This window comes from Vitis riparia, chromosome 13 (assembly GCF_004353265.1).
Source record: "Vitis riparia cultivar Riparia Gloire de Montpellier isolate 1030 chromosome 13, EGFV_Vit.rip_1.0, whole genome shotgun sequence".
Lineage (NCBI taxonomy): Eukaryota > Viridiplantae > Streptophyta > Magnoliopsida > Vitales > Vitaceae > Vitis > Vitis riparia.
Window position 1 is genome coordinate 14960941 of NC_048443.1, and position 17599 is coordinate 14978539.

The following is a 17599-nucleotide window of genomic DNA, read 5'->3' on the forward strand; positions in this document are numbered from 1 at the left end:
TATACATAGAGATGCATTATTCGATTGAGATCTTCTCTTATATGTACTCCTCCTTCTTTGGATAAATTTGACTTAGTTGCTCAACTTAAGAATCCAACCTCAATTTCTATGCTTGATAGTTGAAAAAAAAAAAAAAAAAAGAGGATATAACAATATAGATGGAGTGAAAACAAAAATTTCTAATTCAAAAATTCAAAATATCATCAAAATATCTAATTGTCTAACTCACTAAGCAATCCTCTAAACTGCTATATATACTACTCAATTTGCCATATGACTCTCCCTTAATTATACCACATCATCAAGAACTAAAATATCCAAAAAATTACATGTTATACTATAGAACAATAACCATAGGATCAATAATTACAAAATAATAGAGAATCAATTTCAACAACTTAGAAATTATAATTCTAACATCATAATGTAGTCTAATACAAATAGAGAATACCAATACCATATTCAATAGCATAACATGCCTCACATATTAAGCATTTTGATATGATAGTTCTATTGTTGGAAATGATCTATTTTTTAGTGTCTAAATAGATTCCTTACAATCTGATATTCAAATGATTTCAACCAACCAAATCATTCTTCAATTGAGATATTCTCTTAGATGCACTACTCTTCTAGATATAGATGATTTAGTTTCTCATATTGAGAATATAGCCTCAATTCTTATGTTTTGTAGTTTAGAAAATAAGAGAAAATGATGTGAATATGGAGTGAAAAATGAAAATTTCTAACTCAATACCTAAAGAAGCCATTTATAGGGTATTGATTTCGTCCAATAGATGGTTCAATAGAGGGAAGAAGGTTACAAAAAGTTGAGAATTGTATCGAGTTGTATCAAACTAGAGCTTACTATTATCAAAATGTTCAATACCGACCTAAGAACACTTGATTCTTGTGAATTACAATTTTCTTATTTTGGTTTTGTTATTTTGGATAAATTACCTTGTTTGTTAAAGGTCTAAGTGACATGGCAAGCTCTTGTCTCCTTCAATCTTTCATCATCAACTGTAATCCTTGAAACCTAATTCCTTCATTTCATTGCAATTTTCCTCAAATTCTATATGAGCAACCAAGATAAGACTCTAACATAAATTCAAGATAAAAGTAATGATCTGCACTATTCTAGTGTTAAAAACATTGCTAATTAGTATTTTAAATTATTGTGTGCATAAACCACATATGAAACATCTTCCAATAACTAAACTTCTTGTCAATCTATCATATGTGAAGGTTTGGGCTTGTATTTTTTAACATTGACACATGAAAGACATTATGAATGTTTTGTAGATAAGAAGTTAGGGCTTCTTTTTTTTTTTTACAAGATTTCAAAAATGTATTGAGGAAATAACTTTCTTCTCTTGCTAAACCTCATCACTTGTTTTCCTAGTGCCACTTTATAAATACATAATCATTTTCTTAGAATCCAACTCTATTATCTTATTATTTGCATGGGTTTCCTATCTACTTTGAGGTGACAAAAGCTATTCACAAATAAGTATAACATTTTCCATAGTTTCTTGAATTATGTCAAGTCCAATCATACTCTTACTTATATTTAGCATAATGATGGTTTACTTTGCTTGCCATACAATGTTCCATAAGGTTTCATCCTATTGATAGAGTGAAAACTATTGATTTGATGTAGATCATGGATTTTTATGAGCTTAAAAGTGATCAATTTTAGTGGAAAGTGTACAAGTCACTCTACATAACCTATGCTTTTGTTAGTATCCATTTGGTAGCTAATGATGATATTTGAGGATGTTATACAATAAAATAGGGGTAAATTTTTGGTATCTTGATGATGAATGGAAAGTAAAAGAATGAGAGCATGACTAGACATGAAAGAAAATTCACATTGTATCAAAATATTGGTTCCATTTTGATAACCAAATCAATAAGAGTTGATAGTATATGCTAAAGAATTGTCAATACAAGAACGATTGTGTTGAAAAATATCAATACATATGAAGTATCTATTCTTGGCATAGAGGTTGAGAAGCTTGAATTGTGAAAAATCAAGCTTTGAAGCTAAATTCAATAATTACGATAGTAGATCGATATTGAGATTGATACCATATGTTGTTGAGGCTATTTTGACATTGATGCTAAAGTTGAGACTTTGAGGCTATTATCACTTGTTATAGAAGTCTTTCATTATGATATCCAAATTTTCAATATCAACAAGAATTCTAATATATATATATATATATATTCAACTTTAAATGTAAATGTTGGTTTTGTAATTGACTTGAATGGGTTTGATCATAAATGTTTCTAGATGTTTTTATGATGATGTTGGAATGGGAGATCTTACCATTTGTATTTTGGGGAACTATATTGTTATATCCCAAGGTTTGAAATCATAGTTTAACATAAAAATCCAAATTCAATCTACAATTTCAGCACTTGAAGAATAAATTAATAAAAAATGACATAATGTTTATAATACAATATATTAATAATTTATTTTTATATTTAGGAATTATAATTCTAGTGTATAAGGGACAACTAGGAATTTTTTTTTTACTTATTTACATTATTATTTACTTTTTAAACTTTAAATTTCAAGTTCCCATTTTTTTTTTCTTTTTTGTTTAAAAGTATTGGTGTAGTGGATTGTGAGTTTTCAATTAAATCATGTATATCTTAGTTGTGCAAAAATTTTACTATAAGAATCAGACCATTTAAAAAAAATTCATAACCTAATTTTGTTATTTTCACAATACTCAAAATAAGTTTTTAGGATTTTAATCTTTGATAATTTCACTTGGGTGAACTTTTTTTTTTTTGAAAAAATCAATAAAGTTGCCCAATTATTACTAAAATTGAAAACTCAAATTTTGATTTACTTCGAATTTCCTTTTGAAAAGTATTTTATTGAATTTAAATGAGGGTATTATGTTATTTAAATTGTAAACTTAAATTACCTATTGAATGTTTACAATACAAATATAGTGTAGAGAAAATAATTGTGCTAGACTAGGTATTTGTGTGTTAGGGTGTTATGAATCAGGGGCTAGCACCCCCTTTAGAGAAGGGGGAAGAAGAGCATAACTTAAGTTGGCACACCTAAAAGAAGATGGTGCACCTATGCTTTAAAGAAAAGTTGAAAATTGGCACACTTTATGTTTTACAAAAAAGCTGGCATACCTTGGTTTTAAAGTAAACTTAGTGTACATAATGTTTTAAAAAGTTGGCACACCTTTTGTTTTTAAAAGATGGTGCACCTATATCTTAAAGAGCAATTAGCATACCCTACATAGTGCTTATTTCTTTCAATTCTTCATATTTTCACTCATTCTCCACTTTTAAAACTTCTGAATTTTATTCTTAAATTACAATTCTTTAACACAAATTTATTCTTAAACTCATATAATCAAAATCAAACTTATAAATCTACAAAAAAAAAAAAAAAAGACAAATGAACAAACAAAATGAACCTTTAATCAAGGTTATGAATACAACCCTCTTTTCATTTCACACACTACAACCAAGTGATAGGAAACCACTCAAAATACATAAAAATATATTCTGAATACAACCAACAAAATATTTAAAGATTTATATAATTGTTCAAGTTTTTCTTTTCTTTCTATATACCTTCAGCTTGACACAAAGTATAAAATTGAAATGATTTCTATACTCACATTCAAGGCATCAGAACAACCCCAAGCTAAAGATATAGTTAGAATGACCCTTAATCTAATCTTTAAAAACTTCCTAAGAATTATATTAAAGAAACTTCAATCTAATCTGCATTAATAGAGAGTGACTTCAACTTAAAAGATTGAGTTATAGACAGTTAAAACAAATAGTTCAGCATTACACCCCATGATTACAAGTAAAGACATCTTTAGATGGTATTTATCATGATACTTCTAAGCAAACCATCCTTATGCCAAGTAAATCTCTATAGTCTTTTTTTTTTTTAACCTAAATGACTTCTATATGAAACTATAGGAAGGTAGGACTAATCATAATTAAGCACCCAATAGGAAAATAATATTTTATTTACTTCTACCTTAGAGATCTATGGTGGGAGGGTATTTCTTTAATACCCTAGTTCTCAACCTCCAAAATTGAAAAAATCGCAATGTTAAGCACTAAATCTACCAAAAACGTTTATAGGCCATCATAGCCAAGAGTGTTTTGAGAACCTATCCGAACTTGACTCCATAAATCTTTTTGCTTCAATCAGCAAGGATGCTTGGTTATGTAAACAATGTCTAAGAACAATTTTGAAAAAGAAAATGGAAGAAAGGGGGAGTGGTCATTCCTTAGTGCTTATATCTCTAGGATATCGTTCTCTAATGAAAGCATAAGAGTGTTTTATATAAAGCTTAGGGTAGAAAGAGCATGCTATCCTTAATGACCTAGCCTAATAAAATAATTGCATATATCAATTGAAAAATTTTAGTAGGAACCACTAGGTCTCGTGGAATCAAATTAGCTCTATAGAATATTTCTAAAAATTATGATTAACCTTCACCTACTAAAGAAGATTAAATATGGTCTAGTATTTTATAATCAAGGTTTGAAATATCAGTAAATACAGATATATTGATATTTGAATTTTATGGATATATATCATAAATATCGATGGGTATTTTGACAAAACTATCGATTGAACAAAAATGACTCAAAATTAATGAAAATGCTTAGAAAACTTAAAAAAAAAAATGATAAAATAAGTAAGAATACATATAATAAAATTATTTTTTTAAGTGTAATTGTCGTAAGTATGATTAAATATAGTATTTATCAATTTTTTTTTATAAAAAATTAGCTTAAATTCCTCAATATATTTATATTCATTTATTTTAAAATTTTAAAAATACTTTTATTAAAACATGTTTTATTACATTTTAAATAAAAAATTAAATTGATTTATATAAAATATTTTATTTGAGATTTAATTTCTAAAATTTTATTACAAATATGTCGTGACAATTTTTTCTATTAACATTAATTTATTTAAATAATTAAAACTATTAATAATTTATCTTATCAAATTAATTTTAATTTATAAAATATTAGGACTTGATTATTTTTTTTATTGTAGCAATTTTTGAGTAAAATTATATTTTTAATATTTTAAAATAAAAACATTTAAAATTAAAAGGATAAATAAAAAAATTAAGAGTCAAGTGATAGTAATTTTTAAAATAGGATTAATGAGATAAATATGAAAATAGTTAAAAATAAAGTGATAATATAAATTTAAAAATAAAAAAGATAAACATATATATATATATTTAAAAAAACTTTCAAAAAATTGTTGATTATTTTGAAAAAATCACGATATATCGTTGATTTTTTCGAAAATATTGTTGATAAATTGGACGATTTTTTTAGACCGCCCTACACCAAGCATGCCTTGCTCCCACACTTGATTTTTCACTCCAAAATCGAAATTTCATTGATATATAGACAATTTTTCGCTGATGGCCGATCTCGTTTCGACCACTGCCGATAACTGATTTTTCGAACCATGTTTATGATAATTATAATAAAACAATTAATAAATAAAATCTCTAATCCATGACCTATTATGTTATGATAATTATAATAAAACAATTAATAAATAAAAACTCTAGTCCATGACCTACTATATTATGATAATTATAATAAATAAATTAAAAAATAAAAACTCTTGTCCCAGACCTACTATATTAATGTATCATGTTTCCCATTAATTGATATCCATAATTCAAATTAGAAATTAACATAAACTAATTAGATTAAATCTTAATTCTTTAAATTATAACTATGACAATATAGGAGAATGTGATAGTGTTTTATTAGCATAAATTAGACCATGAGCTTAATTAGAAGATTGATTTCTTTGTAGGAAGCTAAGTAGTAGAATGGTCATCAAACCCTAGCAAAGACAATTCATAGATGTTGTGCATACTTATACTTTGGGTTTGAAGGAGAAATTTTCAAAGATAAAGGGGTTTTAAAGATAGATTGGAAAATTTTCGGAATTTGAAGTAGGATGCTTGAGTGTTCTAAAGTGCTAGAGCATCTTATGATCAATTACTTGATGGGTTTTCAAGTTCATGTTGCCTTCAATAGTTTCTTTTCATTATGTGTTCTTTAGCAAATGCTTAGATGAGTCTACAAATATAATTTTATGCATGAAAAATTTATTAAGAAATTAATTATTAATTTGTATAAAAATTAAGTTATTAATATTGATTTATTTCATAATATTAAGATTTTAATTTGTTGAGATATTTCACTTAAGAATATTTAATAATTTAATTATTACTTAGAAAAGAAAATACATTTTGAGATATAAAATTTTAAATAACCTAATAGGGTTTCTAAATCTTAGTATATGAATATTTTAAAATTCTTTTAAAGAGATATATTTTAGAATAATAATAAGATTAGAAAGATAACTAGCAACTAGACTTGTGGGCTTCTCTCTCATAATCTATATAAAATGCAGTAGGTATAAGGAAGAAATCATAATGTTCTTTTATAATCAAGGGTCAAGAAGAATTCTGTTGAAGATTAATTGAGGCTAAGACTAATACGAAGATCATGATTTAAACTTCGTCAAATCATGTTTGGATTTATAGGAATGAAAGGAAAATATAAACTCAATTAAATTTTCCAAAAAAAGAGGGGGGGGGGGGGGGGGGGGGGGGGGGGGGGGGGGGGGGTTTGTTACCATTAATCCAAGTGTGAGATCTTGTTTTATTCCTTTTTGTTTTGGATTGGAATTTGGAATTCCATATCCCAATTGTTTCTTGAAAACTTAGAGGAGCAAATGGTTGATATTTTTCAACGTTTCAAAAATTCTAAAAAATCCCAAAAGGTTAATTATAAATGAAAAAAAATCTCGTTGGTTTTACCATTATCTCCTTTAATATAAAGTTTGCAAAGTAGTTTATTTATTTATTTATTTATTTATTTTTATACATATAAAGAATATTTTAGTTTTAATTATGTGATCAAATGTTAGTGAGATATATATCAAAGAAAAGCATAAATGACTATTCTAGTTAGACAATTTTCTTAGTTTTTTGGTACATTTTCTAATCCCACATCGATTCTTGGAGGCCTAACAAGACTTAGGTTTGATATAGAATGAATTTTTATACTTTTGAATGATATAATTATGGAAAGAATAAGTTACAAGAATTAGTTTAGATATAATTTTAGAGTCTAGTTGGCTAGTGAGAAAATTAATATGAGTATAGTTATGCATAGAGAAAAAATAACAAAGTTATTATAGAACAATTTTAGTTAACAATTTTTAATGGTGATTGGGATATTTTTTGTACTCTAAAGTATTTTTTAAAAATTAATAAACTAGTTAATTAATATAATACATTAAGTTTTACTTGATTTGGAGTCTATATATCCAATGAAAAAAAATTGATTTTATGCATAAACAAGTCATTTTAAACTTTTTTTCCCCATAAAGTTCTAGTACTAATTGAGTTCCTATTTTATTTCAAATTATTTACAACATTATTAGACTTATTAATAGAAGTCTTGTTTGATTTGAAATTTATTGACCAAATGAATCGTCATACGTAAAAAATAAATTATTAAAGTCATTCAAAATAAGTTTTGATTTGTGACTTTTAAATATCCGTTGGATTGTATTTAAATTCTTTAATTCTCTTGTATTAATTGGATCAATTTTTGAGTTTTAAATTATTTTTAAAAATTAATAAATATTATGTGCCTAGTGTTAATTGATTTGGAATCAAACTGTATTTAAAAAAGTTCAAAGAAATTAAAGATAATTTAGAAAAACACATAGAATTTAAAAAAAGATCATATCTTTATATTTTTGGTTGGTGGAAAAAGAGTGAAAGAAAAAAGGATATCATGTTGTACTTTATTTGATTGTTATTTTTTTTTAATTTTAATTTTTCTTTCTTTATGTTTTTTTATTATTTTAAAATAAGGGAAAACAATTTTTACACGTCTATTTCACTTTATTTTTTAAAATTATCTCCAAAAAACAATTGTCAAATAATTCTATAAATTTTACAAAAATATTTTTTATTTTTAAATATAGAAAACTTTTTTTAAATCACACTGTCAAATAAGCAAGTTCATAATTGTCCCTACTAATTAAAATTTAAGTGGTCGACAAACTTCAATCTCTAATAAAGAATAAATTAAAAAACAACTAATGTACTTGCAAATTTTTGAAGTAAAACTTTCCTTAACTATATTAATTATTCTTCTCCAAACTATGAAGATGATGCACACTTTTTATTATTCTAATGGAACAATTACTTTATGATGTAAAGATTATGTGCTTCTCTTTGTTTTTACATTCGTCTTATTTTAAGTTTTTGAAGGACCCACCTTCACTTTTTAAAGATGAGAACATTAGATTGTTGTAAAATTGATCCAAAACTCATAAAGGAGGAAAAAATTTTGAAATCATGAAAAGCAATATTCTTTTGCTTTATTTGCTTGAGATTTTCCTTTCTTTCTAAAGTAACATTTCCTTTGCATGACCCTTACGTAACGAATCATATGCATAAACTACTATTTTTTTTCTTTTTTCCCTTTTTTACCACATGTATATTTTCTTATCTTCTTTCCTTCTTAATTATCTATTTCTATTGTATTAGTTTGTAAATAGTAGCTAGTATGTATAAACTTTCTACTTAACTATATATATATATATATTACTCGCTTTTTTAAAAGCTTAAGCTATTAGGATATAAACTCACAATATACACCAAGCAAATTTAGAAAATAAAATACCTAATCACACTATATATGTTAAAGTTTGTGATGACTAATGAATAATATATAGAAATGATTAGGTTTAGTTCCTTCTTACAGGTAAGAGAAGACAAAAGATATTTTTTTTTTTTTTTTTTTTTTTTTTTTTTTTGTCATAGCCTAAGGTTTAGAACCATGGTTAATATGCAAAAATTAGTCCATAATCACAAAGCTTGAAATGTGAGTTATGTTTCAATTTTTAGTCATACTACATTGTAAGTTAAAACTTTTAGATCTTTAAGACCATCAAAACTTATTATTATATATGACTACATCATTAATGTAATAAAAATTTGTCAATCCTAGTTGTGAGCTCCATTATCTCCTTTAAATATCCTTATAATATAACTCTTTGTGTTTCAAGACCTCAAGTGTGCCTAGTACAACCCGGCATGAGAAAACTATAAATGAAGACATTTATTGAGAAAACTCATTAAAGGTAGTCTAGGAACAACCAGGGAGAATCAAAGATAGAGAGAAGCCACAAAAGGAAGCATGAGAGCAACTAGATATGATAATTAGAAACACATGACTTTTAAAAGGCTTAAAGGAATAAAACATTACATGTGAGAGTTATGGTTTTGCATGAATTTTCATATGTGAACAACCTTTGCCTTTTACATTCTATTAATAAATTAGAAATGATTATGCGACATCTACAATTTCATATAAGCAAATTGTACTTTGAACAAAATGAATATAAAAAATCTTCAAAATGATTAAACATCCTTATAGACTATCATACGAAGTTTTATTCACTATTGGTTGATTGCAAGACATCAACAATGGCGCATAAGCGTCTTTAAATCTGATTATGTAAACTTTACCAATATCAAAACAGTTAAGGTAAAGATTCCACAACTTTACAGGGGAATTGCCGTCTTTATTTTTTGTATGAATGGGTAACAATGAAAACTTGAGTTCTTATTTATTTATTTTTTATCATACAAAATCATTTCTTAGCATTTTATAATTGAAATATTGAAGAGGTTCTGATTTCAACTTAAAATAGGACTTTTATTCATCAACCAACTTATATACAACAATATAAAGAGAATTCTCTCCAAGTAGTTATTCTTATAAGTTCGTATACATATATTCTCATTTTTCCTACTCTTCAATCTTTCTAAGAGTTTTCACTTATACGAGTTTCAAAACACTTCTCAATCTTATTTGGATTGACTTTTGGGAAGCCAAAAACAATTTTTAAACTTAATAAGAACTTATGACTAAAAAAAGAGCTTAATATAAAAATAGAAAAATATTACTTCTTGTAAAAGCTCTATTGTAGCTCATGTAGGAAGTTTTTTTTGTTTTTTATTTATTATTTTTATTTTTTATTTATTTTTATATTTAATAAAACTTTTATAATATTAATATTGTTTTTAAAAAAGTATGACTTTGGATTCTTCTTTACCTTTTAGCTAAGGTCAAATACATAAAAACAAATGAGATGTTTATCTTTTTCTAAAAACAACATAATTTACATATATACATGGAAGAACATGTATAAAATATCAATGAACATAAATCCAAAAGGAATCTTCATACTTTAAGACACACACCAAGGTTTCTTATCACCTTAAACATCTTCAATTGAATATGTTAGATATATATTAAAGAGGGAAGCTAACACATTTTAGAAGCTTTATATTAATGAAATTTTAAGTCATTAATAATGCATTCATAGGTACACATTATCATAAACAATTCAATCATATCATGCTTATTGATTTGATAGAATATAATAAATGTAACAACCAATTTACAAATAACACCCATTCATTTTAGATGATAGACTTTATTTATTCTTTCTTTTTTTTATGCCTGAACCCATTACATGTTTCCATTTCCTTAATTAATCTTCATTATTAAAGTGTTATGGGGTTCTCACTCAGAACATGCTTCTATGCCTCAACTTAATCCCAATTGGGATCTTCTCAAGGTATATTTTGAGCATTTTACCATAAGATTACCTTTCTTTTTTAAGGGCTTTCACATGGTGTCATTTCTACTTGTAGTGCATTGAAACTCCTTTCATGTTGGAACTCAAGCTACAAATCATGGTTAGTTATAAGCACAACATCTCATGTTACAACAATTAGTATATCATGTAACTTCCAAGCTCTTCAATGTCTACAATAAACCAATGAGCACAAGATTCAACATAATATAAAAAAAATTTAACAAAGCTGGAATTCATGCATCCAATGCCTTCAAATCAATCATCAATTGTTATTACTTCAACAACTCATGAATCATCGCTAATTCAATGGCTTCTCATAGCATCTATATTTATCAATAATTCAACTAACAAAATCAATAGCTTACACAAAAAACTTACCTCATTTACTGCTAACTTAGGTTACATATTGAAAAAGGTAAGACTCACACTTTACCACCATGGACTACTATTAAGTATGGATAATATAAACTATAGATACTACCTATATTTCTTGTAATTGCATCAAGAATAGTGTGGCTTAGCCACACTAAGGATGATTGATCATCTCCAATGTTACATGTTAGACTTATGGTGATTTAAGGCTACAATTTATGAACTAATAGCTATTATAGTTACCTTTCTAGCAACTTAGGTCTACAATAATTGATCATTTGGATTTAACAATGTTCGCAGGTCCTCTTTTCATTTAGAGAGAATAATTAATCATTCACTCTTGGCAAGAATTTTCAACTTTAAATTATCCTATTCAACTTTTTAATCACTCCATCATAAAGCAAGTCAAATCTAAAACCAAAAGTCTATCTTGTTATGTTATGTATAAAAATGGAAGACTAGCTAGGAATTGTACAAGACTAGTACTTAATTCCTACTATCTTTAGCTATGAGAATAACTCATTTAAATAATGCATTGATTATTTACATTACACAATTACTCTAAAAGAGAACAAACTTCTATCTTAGAGATCACACTAAGCACCAAAAAATTTAAAAAAAGAAAAAAAAAAAAAAAAGAGGGAGAGATTTGAAAAGGCTTTGCAAATAAATAAATAAAAACAAAAAATAGTCTTCTCATATTATTTAAGGAATGAAGATTCCATAGTATTAAAGGATAACAATACATTTGATATTTGCTCCTCTTATTATCATTTCTCTTGTCATATAAATGACTCGTCTTCTTCTTATTTATTACCATACGGAAGTATCCAATCCATCGCCTTCTATTTTCTTCTTATCTACTATTTAGACGAAAGTGTTCAATCCATGCCCTTCATTAAACACCACATCGCTTCTACACCATGTCATTTGTTAAATAAAATTTCACATTTCAAATTACCAAAAGCCCTTCTTAGCTAAGTGGTGTAATATATTAAATTAAAAATAAATTATGTAAAGGTGAGCATAGAGGTATTGTAAAAATATTTCAATCCTCTTTGAACCATGTGGTTCCTCAAATGTCATATTCAAACAAAAAGTAGAAAATAAAAAATCTTAGGTTATTATGAATTCTTAAAAATAAAAGAAAAATAAGAGATTTTTCATCCCTAAACACTGTACAACTTCAATTTTTTAATTGTATTTGAAAATTTTTAACAACAAAAAGTTAATACTAAGCCCCCACTAGTTTATGATAACATTGGAACACTACTCTAACATCATATTATTTTTTTAATGACATATATTAAGATGATTCAAAAAAAAAAAAAAAAAAACACAATCTGATATAAGATATTTATTTAATATTCATTTTTTTCATTTCTTTTCTTTATCCTAATTTGTTTTTTATTTTCTCAATGTTGTTAAATATATCTTTTCCAATTCATCATTTTTTTTTTTTTAATTTTATGACTTTTCTAATAAGTTGATTTTTTTTAAAAAAAAATATTTTATTTGATATTTTATCAAATATTTCTTTACCAGTGGGTTCTTGTGAATTTCGAGATCTTTATTTTTTTTGGATTTTTGATATTTTATCATTAACTTTTTTAAAAATATAAAAATTTATTGATGTTCTTTATACTCTATAAATTTTCTATTTGCTACCACCCACCCCACCACCTCCCTAGCTGGGACGAAAACTTTCTAGCTCCACGCGGGGTTAAATCTATTTCAAATGGGTCTACGTACTTGAATAAAATACATGAAAAAATTGAAAAGCATGTTGATAGGATAGGTGCAAGAGAATGAAAGGTGATTAGAAAAAGTTGAATAGAGGATCAAATCAAGTCATCTTTATCAAATATGCAATTGCTACTCATGATTATCTTAATCTTATTAATTTTAATTATGGCGATCGTTTATTTTTAAGTAAGGAATGAACTGAAGTGATGTTAATTATCATGAATACATCGATCGCTTTATTCGAATTCATGTAACACCCATTCTTCATAGAAAAATGTAAATCTATTTTGTACATATTGGAGTAAAGTAATCAACACTACTCATGTATAGTAAATACCATTGTTAATATATACATAGTTAAATAATATAAAGATGCAAAACATGATTACTAATATGATATTTTGTATGACTATGACATGAAGGAAGACTAATACTATGGAGCATTGAAGTGGTCGCTTGATGTTACACTTTTGGAAGATATGATCATGAGAAGTCATTTTCATGCCCAAACAATATTTTAGAGTGTGAGTTATACTATCACCGAGAAAGTACCCCACACACACGTACACACACAAGAGTGGATATTATTGTTAAAGATAAGGAGCTAGGAAAGTTATTAGAGGGTGAAGTGTTGGATTGTCAAACCTGAATTAGTTTTCTTACACTTCTCTCGGGATGTTGGGAGTTGAGTTCTTCGTTGAGCTCGCAGGTTGAGTTCTTTGTTGAGCTCGTAGAAATTGAATTGTCCAATCAACTTACAAGGTTTGAAAGTGGCAATACCCTTGGAGAATTTTCTTCTTTTTATTTTATTTATTTATTTGTTTATTTATTTATGGTGATGAGTGACAAATTTACCCCTATTATGTATTTAACCTTTTTATATTTTAAGGTTTTGTTTTTTAGAGAGTGCAACCACAATTAAGAAATGATTTTAAAGGGTTTTACCATTATAAAGCCTTCTTGTTTATTTTTTATTTTTTTTAATTAATGAATTTTTGAGTGTTATTGCACACTTCATGGAAGTAGGGATCACATATAGGGCAGTGGTGTGAGGTGTGTCATGGTGTGAAAAACGAAGTGGATGAGTTTTCAAATGAGACATACAGAGAAGAGAAAAGACTAGCATAAACGGCACTTTAAATATTTTCAAAAATCGAACTGGAAAAAATCTTCATTTAGAAGGAATTTTCAATTGTTTTTTTCCCTCTATATATAAAAATAAAAAAATAAAAAAAATAGCCATGAACACTCCCTTTCATGATTTTCCTTGTGCTTTTTGGATGGCAAAATGTAATGATCAGAAGGCAGGTATTTGATTGTATAAGAAATTGCAGGCATACCATGAAACCACAGGCACTGTTTTCTTCTGGAAAGTGTTTGAACTGTTCTTGAAACTTGAAATCAGAGATCCCAAAGAAGCACCACTAAAAGATTCATATACCAACAACACAAATATATTACTATACATGTACTTCTACAATGTTTCCAACTCCTATGTTCTAACCCCATTCATCCAGTATTACCCCAGAAACCTTTTTCCTAAAATTCAACTAAATTCTTTCTATTTTCTCCCCAACCCGAACCAAAAAAGAAAAAAAATAAATAAAGGAAAAGACACAGGAAAGGAAAAAAAAAGAAAGAATGCACCATGGAAGAACTCGTCATTGGCCACCTCCTCTCACAACTCTTGAATTTTGAAAATAAACTGCCTGTCCACAGAATCCAGAACCCCAGTGTCTGCAACCGAGTTTTGTCCATATTCTTGATCATCTTCAGCTGAAAGATTCAGATCTAGAGACACACATGGGCTTCTCTTCTCCAACTCATTGTCCCGGTCTTTTTCCTCATTCTCTCCAGATTTTAGCCCCATGGGTGGAGGAGAGCTGGCTCTTGATACTGAGCTGAAGCTTTCACAACTGAATATGATAATGGCATCCTCAAGAGGAAATGCTTCACCTCCAGCAATTTGTATTCTTCCACTCTCAATTCCTCTCTTAATCCCCATTTGAGAAGTGTAATCTAGTTGCTCCACATCTTCTATGAAGAACACTCTGTGAGGATTCTCATGCACCGCTTCAGCGAATTTCTCAAGATAACTACCAACAGGCTCGTCTCTTGCTTGTTTGCTTAGGAAATCCTCGGTGGAATCAGCTCTTGTTGATCCTAAACTGCTCAGACCAATTGAGATGAACTTGCTCTGAGAGCCAAAAACAAGCTTAGCTATCTCCCTTGCAATCTTCTCTTTGCCTTGAAAGTCAACTCCTAAGAAGAGCAGCCAAGTTTCTTCCTTGTCCTCCCTCTGCTTCAACTTGTTTTTTCCTCTCAGTGTTCCTGACCTGCATTCAAGAATGGTGCTTGCTATTTCAGGAATGATATCCTTCTGCCATGGAACCCTTCTCTCCAATGCATTGCATAAGATTCTCAGATTCTCCGCATTAAGCTCTTTGAAACCATAAAGACCCTCTCCATCCTCTATTGCCTCACTAGAAGAAGCTGAATTAGGGGAAGAGTTAGGATTTGATAAAAGATCTGGTATTGGAAAATTTCTCTCTGCTATGTGCATACTGAACTTGGGTTCAAGGCCTTCATCAACATTTTCAGATATCCAGAACTGGTGTTCTTTCAGAGGTGGTTTCGGCTCAATGATGACTGGCCAACTTAGGTGGTTCTGTTGCAGATTAGGGCTGCATTGGTCATAGGAGGAGATGGAAGTGGAGGAAGGAGATGGTGAAGAAAAATTCAGGGCTTTCTCAGTACTGTGGGCCTTTTTGTGGACTGAGCTGCAAAACGAGTTCCATTTGTTGCAGAGATCTCTGACTTGGACACATTCCTGTAAAATAAAGCACAAGATCTTGGCTTTAACTCTCAAGAATATGAGGAATTATGTTGTAAATGTTCAATGTTAGGATAAGATAGTAACCTGATCGTCCATGATCTTTCTTCTTTTCTCTTTTTGGAGCCATGAAGGCAAGCTTGAGCTGGTGGAAGTGGTGATGGTGGTGGTGGACTCGCCATTGCGAAAACTGCATGCTATACTTTGAGATTCTTTGTCAAAATTATCAGAGCAATTTGTGCTGCAAGTAAGGTGCTTATCTCCACTTTGAAGAAGTGACCAAGAAGTCCCATCTCCAGATGCCTTACTTTGGAACCGGCCCTGCAAATTGCTGAAAGTGAACAAAAAAGAGTTGAGTAATCACCAGTGACCTTCATGAAAGCAAAAGGAAAGAACAAAAAAAAAACCAGTGACTATTTCAGTTCAAGCTTAACTTCAAATTTACCTGTCAAGATTGAGACCGAGGCCCAAGCTGCCAACAGGAATAGTAAGAGGATGAAGTTCCCAAATAGTCTCCAAAGAAGGATGGCCTGCTTTGCATCTCATGTAAGTTTGGAAGGTTGCAGTCCCCAAAAGCCACATTCGTCCTCTATCCCCAATTCCACACATCATTCTTCCGAGCTCCATGATTATGTGCTCCACAGGAGAGCAGTAGTTTCTCCTCTCACCATAATTTGACTCAAACTCAGAGACCCATTTGAGATCACCCAAATACAAAACCACCCCTCTACACACATAGGTTTTCAGAAGGCAATTCAGCTTCACAAGCTTCTGTTCAACCTCCTCCTTGGAGAGATTCTTTAAAGAGAAGAGAGGAAGGCTTATAAACTGCACATACCTCAGATCTCCAGGGACATCTCCTCTCTCAAACTTGTTCATCAGCCCTCTAACTACACCCTCAGCACTGGCCAGAGTCTCTCCTACAACAACAGTGTTTCTCCTTCTTTTGCTTGTAAATGCGTCCAAAAGACTCTTTACATCTTCTTCCTGAGCTTCGTCAAATGGATTGTTCAGAGTTACTCCAAACTGAATAAATGTTGAAGATTGGGACACATTAGTACCGAGTAATAGAGGAGGGTTGTTACTTTCCTTAGAAAGGCTACTCACAGCAGGGCTTTGAGAACAAACATCCAAAGAGACAGCTTGTTCTATGTTGGTTCTCAATTGGGTACTAGAGAAACCAGCCTCTCTCATGACTCTACTAACACTTGGGTCATGTAGGATGGAGATTATGAGCTGTTCTATCTCTACTTTGAGAGCTAGAATGGGTTGTTGCTGGTTTTCGATGGAGGCACGGCGCTGGTGAGCCTGTGCACGCTTGAAGGCTGCAACCAAGGCATTGGACAAGGAAGGGTGAGAGGAATGAGGAGCTAATAGGGGGCTTGATGAGGAGGCAGGGAGGCGGTTGAGCGCCACATTGAAGCAGAGCTCCAGAGCCTTGCACTGCAGGGGATGAGAGTGGGATCGTAGGCAAGCAGAGCGGAGAAGACCAGAGGAGGAAGCAAGCATGACACTGGCCACATGAAGAGGAGTAACTTGGGCATGACCTCGCCGCCTAGCAAGGGTAACTGCTTGTTTGACCATGCTTGCTGCATCAGCAGTTAGAACCTGCTGTACACTGCAAACTCCTGCTCTCATCTTCCTGAGTTGAGAATTGCTACTCTCTTTCTCAGAGGATATGTATAGCAGCTGCCAAAGAGATCAAGGAAAGCCTCTCAATGGATTTGGCCTAGTTAATGGGTTTCATTTGGATAGCAAGACTACTGTAATTATGGTGGGTTGTGCAGTTGCCTATATCTACAAGTATGTATCTGGTGTATATAATTCAGTGTGAGGACACAAGATCATGAAGAGAGTGTGTGAATATTAATATGAATGTGGTTTATGCC

General features: G+C 29.6%; 1 protein-coding gene across 1 annotated transcript; it reads right to left on the bottom strand.

Moving 5' to 3' along the window:
• Positions 1–14285: 14285 nt before the first annotated feature.
• Positions 14286–17599, bottom strand: LOC117927497 (protein SMAX1-LIKE 3-like). The gene is made up of 3 exons (XM_034847012.1): positions 16156–17599; positions 15798–16041; positions 14286–15707 (listed from the first exon to the last, which is right to left on the bottom strand). The coding sequence occupies exons 1-3, from the start codon at positions 17346–17348 to the stop codon at positions 14556–14558; spliced, it is 2589 nt and encodes an 862-aa protein (XP_034702903.1). The 5' UTR covers positions 17349–17599; the 3' UTR covers positions 14286–14555.

Excerpts from the sequence above, each read along its gene's own strand:
- LOC117927497 (XM_034847012.1), bottom strand. The coding sequence starts at position 17,348 with ATGAGAGCAGGAGTTTGCAGTGTACAGCAGGTTCTAACTGCTGATGCA. Across the intron at positions 16,042-16,155 it reads CTCGGTCTCAATCTTGACAG|CAATTTGCAGGGCCGGTTCC; the intron begins GTAAATTTGAAG and ends GTTCACTTTCAG. Across the intron at positions 15,708-15,797 it reads GAAAGATCATGGACGATCAG|GAATGTGTCCAAGTCAGAGA; the intron begins GTTACTATCTTA and ends TTTATTTTACAG.